Raw genomic sequence first — 9,219 nt, 5'->3', positions numbered from 1 at the left:
CTGGGAGAGGTATCTGAAAAACTGGACAAATCCTCCACCACACCATATCAGCAGAAATTAGACGAGGAAAGAGTCAAAAAGGGTAGACAGTTAGTCTGGCTTCCTAAGAAGAAGCAACTGAGGGAGAATATATTAGTGTCTCAAATTGAGAACAGCTGATACCCACGCTGGCATTAACGTGTTTAAGAACGATTATACTCCTGCTACCCACAAGAAGGCCCTGGAGAGACACATGATACAATGCATGCAGCTACATTAAGCAGGCTCACACAAGAACAGAAAGGATTTAGAAGCATCTCTAGGAAGAGAGGAATCATTAACACTCACAAGACCAGTAAGGGTAAGTTGTCCGGCAGTGAAGGCTGCAGATGGGATTTTGTTAGTGCAAAGTCTCCAGAAGTTTATGCAGAAGACAAATAACCGTTGGTTCTGCAAAGCTATTAAGGCAAGGCTGAAAGGTGAAGCTGGGCAGGGATCCATAAAGTGGGACACCTTCACTACGAGGACCCACTGAAGCATTTTTCTTTGTGGCAAAAAGGCCCTGAGTGGAACATCCTGAATATCTTGCCTGCCAAGGACTTGCTCTCCCTAGGGAAGCCGCTGCACCTCATTCTGCTCCTCCAGGGGTAGAAAAATGACCAAGTTCCAATTAGTTCTGGGCACTAGTAAAACTATTCCTGGTCACTTCTGTATGATTGGTGCAGGCTTCTAGTCACCAGGTCTCCGGCCAATTGTCAAGCTGCGTTCAGTCCACAGTGGTCAGCTGGGCCTTCTTGGAGTTGGGAGTTCTACTGCCTTTTGTGTACTTATGGCAGCAACAGAAGACAAGCCACCAAACCTTTAGAGCAGTTCCAGTCCCCGGGTGTCAGCAGGAGCCTGATGTCTTCTTTATTTTGTCTTTCAGAAGTCTTTTTTCTTCAGGTTTTGTGTTCCTAGGTACAGGAACGTTCTGATGCAGTGGTGGCAAGATGTCAGTTATATCCCATAAATTGGCCAGTAACTGGAGAATTTCCTACAGCCAGTTCTGGTATTTTTTGTAGTATTTCCTCATTTAAGCACTTTCTCTCTTAGATTACTGCAAACCTTCCCAGAATCCCTCAATCAAGATGGCCCTAGCCTTCTTCCTTTGTAGAGCCTAGTTCTTCGTTCTAGCCACTGCCTTGCAGAAAGGATGTTTCCTACCCCTTGCCCATGCTAGCGCTGTTCTTCCCTCCTGCTGAGAAGACAGACAAAAAGTCAAAGTTGTCTAGGATAATGCCTGGTTTCCATCAGTACATTTGAAATCCCGACTTCAAAGTAAGAGTTTTCTTTGAAAGCTGCCTGTTATCAACTGTTCCTGCACCCCAACCCACCCTGATGGTCACTGCTAACACTACTCTTGCATTCCTGCTGACAGAGGACCAGTCAAATCTTCAAGAAGGATGGTTGTTAACTACCAGCCAGGGTCACTTATTTGGTTTCTAGAGAAGGGGTGGGAGTCACACTAGTTCTAAACCCGTTTCCTCTCAGGCAGCGCAGAGCATACTTTCCTAAAGTAACTTTTCGGCTAAAGTTACTAAATATCTACTGTTACCATTAAATTGAATTGTTATTGCCCACTCTAATAGTTTCCTAAGCCAAGATAGTATAAAGGGTCTTTTATTGTATAACTAGACATGTTCATGCAAAATATCGATTTAAATACACAGTGGCTGTTTTTTGTAGCTATTCATTGTGAGACCATACTGCTTAGTATCTAGAATGCCCCTTTTATATATATTAAGCACCCAGCACTTGTGAGTTTACTGGACATATCTTAGGCGTTGCTTAGCTTGCATATGAGAGTAGGTTCTCCTAGATGACAACAGGATAGTGTCTTGCCATGTGACACTGCCATACTTATAAACTGCGCACCATGTTGAGCACAGTGGTGCTCTCTGCAGCCACGGTTTTTTGTCATACATGTCTGTGATGAGAGTACATACTGCAGCCCCATATGACCTTTAATGTTTTAGCCACTGATGCATTTGCAATTTCTGCATCATCTGCCATGGACTTACTGGAAAGTTAAATAAGCCAATTAGGTGAAACCAATGCATGGTGTATGTTTTATAACAAAAGCACACATAATGTGATACGCCTTAGCAGTGTCATAACACCCAGAGTCTAAAGCCAAACAGGAAAAAAGCATTAGCAAAGCCAAACAGTCACACCTATGCAAGAGCTATTGGCTTTGCCAATGTGTTTTAGCCATGCTGTACACCAGTGTGGAAGCTGTTCAGCGTAGCTAAAGGTTAGGGGCATAGAGAGGAGTGGAGTAGAGTGGTGAAGAGTGGAGTAGACAGGCAAAGAGTGGAGTAGAGTGTCACAGAGTGGAAGGTTATGGAGTGTCATGACTGAAGTGTCGTTGAGTGGAGTGTCATGAAGAGGAGTACATTGAAATGGTGTAGAGTGGAGGGGCATAGAGTAGAATAAGGTGTCATAGAGCAGAGTGCCATAGAGCAGCATAGAGAGGAACAACTTAGAGTAGAGTGGCATAGAGTAAAGTGGCAGAGTGGAGTGGTGCAGAGTGGAGTAGAGTCGTATAGTGGAGTGGCGTGACAATAAAAAACAGATTGGTTTTTGATTGCAGAGTAAGAATGGTTCCTACATGACCATACTTAATAATGCAGTATAACACATGAGAGCCTGCTATTCCTGTATAATTTCCTCATTACAGGTGATTTGTGCCATCTCTAGTCACCTGTAATAACGAAGTGACATACCTCTTCAACTGTAATAACTCATTACAGTTCAGTCATGATATCATAAGGTTGCTGTCACAGCTAGCAGCCAAGGTGAACAGCAGGTCACAGAGAATCATTACAGATGTAATGTAAACAAAACAGCGAACAACTAAAAATCTGATCTTTTTTCCTCAAATGAACATTGATGAGCAAAAAATAAGTATTTATAGGAGCATGCTATTTTTGTACAGTGAATGTCACTGCAAAAAACCTAGAATATCTCTGCCTTTAGCTACACATTGTGAGCCTGTGATTTTTAAATCTTATTTGCATTACACTGATTCTAAAACCTTTTTGCAACAGAACTGCTTTTTATGTGTTTATTGTTATACTGGATTCTGCTTTTATTCTTCATAAAAGCAACTAGAAAATCACTTTCATATGAAAGAGAAAGACACCAAGGATTTAAGTGGTTTGAAGTAAGATCGGTGGTGCAACCATATACTATAAGAAATAAAATACCACCTGGCATACATTTTTGGGAGGTTTAAGTCACCTCAGAGAGACATGGGCCTCTGTCTTGTTTCTCTATATGGTAACAGAACTCGTTGGTGACTTGCAATTGCCTTATAATGTACAACAGGAGGTACTTTATCTCATGTATAATGCAAGAGCATGAAAGTCTTGAAAAAAGGATAAAATCTTGGTTAAGACAAAATTGTAATGGTTGAGAATGACAAAACACTATGCTCAATGTAACAGCAATGCTTACAGTTTGTAATACAACAGACAGACAGACATTGGAGTTTCTGAGAGTTGCTCACGGTTATTTAGTCAGGCATCAGGATGAGCTCTCAAATAATTACCTTGATGATCTTCCATCATGATGGCAGCTGAAAAGTCACCTCTTGACAACAGAGCTAGCCCTATGACTAAAAATCAAATCTTGGTTAACTGAAATGTCAAACATAGAGATGATGAGATATCTGGGAAAGGTATCCTCTTAGCTTCCCATAAAAAGGGAGTATCTTCTTTAAAATCTGAATTTGGCACTTGGAAAATTATAGCAGAAACTGATGTGCAGTACACAATTTATTTATGTTTTGTCCATCATGCTTCATCTCCTAATATTTTTTTTCTATTTTCCTACAGATACTCTTTCAGGTGCACTTTATCAGGTTCAATATATAAGTCTATATGTATTAGGCCAACATTTGAGGTTCTCTACTACATAGATTGTTTTAATACCTATATAGTGACTTTGACTTCACTGACTATAAATAGATGAATGTGTGCGTTTGCCAGGTCCAACTGCCAGTTTAAAAAGTGAACTACAGGCTGCAATGGCAGTTCTGAGACCGGTTTTAAAGTGCTATCTTAGTGGGTGGCACAATGAGTGCTGCAGGCCCACTAGTAGTATTTAATTTAGAGGCCATGGGTGGGTATACTTGGTACCACATACTAGGGACTTACAAGTACATTAACTGGGCCAATCATATGTAGGCCAATGTTATAATGTTTTAGGGAGTGAGCACAAGCAATCAAGCATAAGCCAGCAGTGGTAAAGTGTACGGAGTCCTAATGCCAATACAAATGAATTCAGAAAACAGGAGGGATGAAGGTAAAAAGCTTGGTGGTGACCCTTAAGAGATGGCCAAGTCTGACGCGTCTATATGAGTGCATGCATATCTGCCTATTTAAACATATATAAAGAGGCTGAATGGAATACATACTGTGGAAAACCAATATCTTGTCAAACAATCCGATTGGACTGATGCCAAATTTGTGACAGGGAAATATAAACTGAGAATGAAGCTGCAAATAGAGAAGACAGACTAGGAACAGATGCAAATTTATGGTTTGCTCTAGTCTTCATATGTAGATACAGAAAAAGGCTGCTTTACAATACCATTGCCATCAATAAGTACAGACAGCAGTAACAGCCGTAAAATACTTTTTTATTTATCTACAAGTGAAGCATGTCTATGGAAAACACTGTACAGAGTAGTAGGGCGTTATATGTGACCCTCAGATCTATTAGATAATAGGAGGTAGAATGGCTATACCGATCAGTAGTGGAGGAAATTGGGCATAAGTTAGACCTGCACCACAAATATTCAAAGTGACACACTTTCATTTTCATTTGCCCAGAATCACAAAATGTTCAAGTGTCAAGAAGCCAAGTCTCAAGGTTCCAAAGCAAGAAACCTAGCCATTAGGACCATTCATCTCTCTTTTCCAGAGTACAGATCCAGTCTCCCCACATCCCCTGACACAATCTGGAACAATGACAGGTAAACAATCCAAAAATGCTCCATATCGCTCTTTCTGTTCAAGGTTTTAGCAAGCATTTTATCTCCATTTGATGCTTCAGTACTTTGCAGACTTATGACAGATGGTCTACAGTTGTCAACACTCATCACCGTGGACACATGGCATGTCGCCCACCATCCACTGGCAAAGTGACACCGGTTATATTTGATGCAGCATCTGATGCAAGAAATGCAATAGTTTGGGCAACTTCTTCAGCTGTTCCAGGTCTTCCAAGAGCATGGGTCTCCTTGGTCTTCTCCAAAAACTAGAAGGTTAAAAAAACACACACAGTGAGGCGAGAAACAACATGGATGATGTTAGGCATTAGAAAATCAGATGGAAGCACAGAAAGAAGATTTTAATGTGTCAACAATGTTGCCACAAGAAGTAATCAAATAATGATGTACAGAGATGGTAGAGAATTAGAGCAAGAAGATATACATATGGCAGATGAGGGAGGGCAGCAAAACAAGATAGAGGAAATATCACCAAATGGATGATGATCCCTCAGAGCTAAAATGTAAGGATGCAGTGGCAGGAGTACAGATGTTGAGAGTGAAGATACTGTGGAATCAATTAAGGTACAAGCAGGATAACTGAGTGACTAAGTGAATGATGAATAAGTCACAGGGAATTGCTAAGAGAGGAACGGGAGAGGAGGATTATGCCATATGTTGTGAAAGAATGCTCGGTTCAACATAAATGAATACAGAGATGGTCCTTATGGTTAAGTAACAAAATACATAGCACAGCCTCAATCAAAACTGGTGGAAGAGCGCAAATGCAGGGGTACGGCAGGACCAGAGATGGGATGATATAGCGGAACGAATGCAGGGACATACAAGAAAGTGCACAGGAGGATAGACTTGACTTAGCACTCCCACCCTGCATTGCAATGGCTGATAAAGCATGAACAGCACTCAAAGCTGCCCTGAGTGTGGAAGCTAGTACATATTGAGACCATTGGCTACGGGGCAGATTAGGATCTCGGGTGTGATAAGAATTGCTGTATATCCAATCATTTGCTACAAAAATTCAAAAAAGCAAATGACTGTGTTTAAGTCTTACCTACACAGCGCATGTGCTGTGCTGCAAGACATACTGTTAACTCTTTCGACTGCTGAGCTCCAACAGGCTTCCCTTACTTTCTTGTGTTAGCTCCTCCCTGGAGCATGGACGAAGTACTTGTGTCCTTCCTAGTCTTTATTCTTCCTCGTTTTTATGCAACACAGTTTTTTAAATATGTGTTTCAGTATTTTTCCTGGACATGCAATGTGCTTTCCTAATGATGGGTTAGTTACTTACACCCACAACTGTGATACTCTATGCCTACGCTACTCAACTCTACACTACTCGACCATGCCAATCTACGCCACTCCACTCTATACCATTCCACTCTACACCACTCCACGCCCATCTATGCCATTCCACTCAACTCGATGCCACTCATCTCTACGCCACTCCATTCTATACCAATCAACCCTAGGCCACTCAACTCAAATCCACTACAGTCTATGCCACTTCAGTCCACACAATGCGACTCTACGCCATTCTATTCCACTCCATGCCACTCTGCTCTGTTCCACTCTACTCCACACCACCCAACTGTACGCTACTCTAACGTACTCCACTCAATGCAAGTCCACTCTACTCTCCTTTACACCACTCTCCTCTATGCCATGCCAGTAACGTTTAGCCATACTGAACAGCAGCTATGCTGCCGTACAAAATGGTTAAAAAACACTGAAAAACCAATAGCTCTCACACAGGGGAGACCTATTGGCTTTGTCAGTGTTTGTTTTTGTTTTCATGAATGCCCAAAAACGTTATAACGTATCCTACCTACCCTTTTGTGAGTATTCCTCAGCTCAACATGGAGGTGCTTTGGTCGTCAACATGTAAAAATACCTTAACAACTTAGAACATCAAATGTTTTTATGATGGTGTCCTAGCTGCCTGAAGGCAGAATAGGCTGCTCAATAACAGGTTATCAAACTTCCTAATAAAGCCAGCCCAAGTTTACCAAAGGTGCAGAGATAATGTTTTCATTTTTCTAGGCGCTCAAAATAGTTTATAATCCTAGAGTCAATTAAAAACATATAAATCTAAGTAATTATCCATTACGCAAAGCCTCAAGCACTAAAGACAGCTCCCAACCAGCCGCTGGTGCGTTACATCAGGTTCTTACCTTGGTGTACTGTTCTTCAGTTAAGCCTGCACGCCGGTGTACATTTGTAACGATCACTCCAGGGCTGGCATAAGATGAACAGGAAAGAAGACATTTTGTGATCATCCTAAGTGCACTGTCCCATATATAGTCGTTCAGTAGGTTTAATAAAACATTTTCTTACCACACAGCGTTCACACGCACTTTCTTGGAAGCTAGTTCTGCAAAGTGACGAAAGAAGCTGGTCAGAATCAATCAACAGTGAAACAAAGAATCAAAGTTTATCTCAAAACAGCAACAACATTATCTGAGTATATAACATTATGATGTACTTCAATAGTACCGTTATTGAGAGACATCAGGTAAAATGTACTTTTGTATTCATCTAATATAATTTGGAGGCATGTCACAGCTGCCTCAGAGCGCTAAGAGTAGGAGGACAAGCCGATGAAATTCCCACTAATGGCGCTCAAGTATGACAGGTGGATACTCCTAGAGGCCACTGCAGGATGAGGAAATGTGGTCTACGGTCTATAGATGATAGCAGGGTCAGCCTTTGGCATCTTATCTCTCCCCTATTGAAGTCTGAAGCATTGTGAGCTGACATTTTAGACACAAGATCCTTAGTGGACAAAGGAGCGAGCAGGTGAGTGGATCCTCTGCAGAATGTATGGTTTAACAAGGTTGCAGGTTCATCCCTAGCAGGACAATGTTAACTTCATCCTGGTGATGCAGTTACCAGTTAAATCCACAACACTTGGAACACACTGCTCTAGCCCTGTGCTTTCATCTAATAAGTATATGTCGTTCATGAACCAATCAGGCTAATGTACCAGATTACAATGTCGTCTGTAACAAGAGCATGGGGTTGAAGCATTGTGTCCCTGGTGGAAAGAGGTCACTCAGTAATCCTATATATTTGAGAGAGTATAAACGTAGGGGGGACTGTGGCTTGCACCCAACAAAGATAGCGGTGTTCAGCTAGTTCTCATAGGTGCGACAGGAGTTCTCTACACTTTGGAAGCGGTTTCCTTTCATGACGTCGTGAAGGCTGCTGGCATTCCTGGGCTGATTTCTGTGACCATTCTGAGGCATGTTTGTCTATTTTTAGACATATCTCACTCTCCTCAGCTGCAAGATGCTTTGTGGAGAGTGAGAATGTCCATAAGTTGTCAGCTCCTGCTTTACAGATACATCAAACTGAGCTTGTCAGTTGATGTTTTCATCAAATCTCCAGTAAGTTTTTCTCCTCACAGTATCTACTCTCGCGTATTTTTCACGCATTTTGAACTTCAGTAATATGCAATTTGGCTGCATTTCAACGTAGACAAGGAACACTTGTAAGGGAATGATTTTTGCCTTTTATTAATTTTTTTGAGTGGATGTTTTAATCTGCTGCAATATAATGCTTTTTATCACAGTCTCCTCTCTGGATTTTTCTCAACTATAATACGGAAGACTTACATTTTATCATGTACAATTATACTCCTTTTCTGCTCTTTTGATATCTATAATAATGTGGTGTTTATTAAGGATTGGTTGCCGCTTTTTGACATTGCTCCTTTCTATTAAGGAGCATATTGAATATTCGTGCACTACTGTTCAAACAGACGAAAAAGAGTTCTGCGTTTCTCTAGAACACTGCCTGGCTCTTTTACTTTACAAGTTACTACAACATCTGTTTGGTAATCACAATTTCAGATGGAGGAGACAAATGCCTTGACTTTTGAAACACTTCCTCCTCTAAATCCTCCAGAAATGGTGCTCCACTGCATGTAACAGGGAAAGTTTCAACTAAAAATCTGAAAAAAGATCTTCCTTCCCCTACGAAATCTGCCTCTTCGGTTTCCATGGATCTTTTTCTGGAGGAATTAAGGGCATTGAGCCCATGCATAGGGGAGACCAAAACTAAGCTGCAAAGTCTTGATGATAAGTGGTCCATAGTGGAAGAGAGAATGGTGGTGGCTGAACAGTGCATTTCAAATCTCACCAACTTTATCCATGCAGTCCCACTTCTTCAATCCCAGATCTCCT

At 41.3% G+C, this 9,219-nt stretch overlaps 1 protein-coding gene across 1 annotated transcript in view; it reads right to left on the bottom strand.

Annotated features, from left to right (window-relative positions):
* Positions 1-4,642: 4,642 nt before the first annotated feature.
* The window catches only part of LOC138304333 (3-oxoacyl-[acyl-carrier-protein] reductase FabG-like), a 77,096-nt gene continuing 72,519 nt past the window's right edge, over positions 4,643-9,219 (bottom strand). The window contains exons 6-8 of the mRNA XM_069244298.1: positions 7,370-7,406; positions 7,207-7,270; positions 4,643-5,283 (exon numbers count right to left, since the gene is read on the bottom strand). Of these exons, the coding sequence (XP_069100399.1) occupies positions 5,125-5,283; positions 7,207-7,270; positions 7,370-7,406 (260 nt within the window). The 3' untranslated portion in view covers positions 4,643-5,124. The remainder of the gene's footprint in view (positions 5,284-7,206; positions 7,271-7,369; positions 7,407-9,219) is intronic.

This window comes from Pleurodeles waltl, chromosome 7 (genome assembly GCF_031143425.1).
Source record: "Pleurodeles waltl isolate 20211129_DDA chromosome 7, aPleWal1.hap1.20221129, whole genome shotgun sequence".
Lineage (NCBI taxonomy): Eukaryota > Metazoa > Chordata > Amphibia > Caudata > Salamandridae > Pleurodeles > Pleurodeles waltl.
This window is presented reverse-complemented; position numbering and strand designations above follow the sequence as displayed.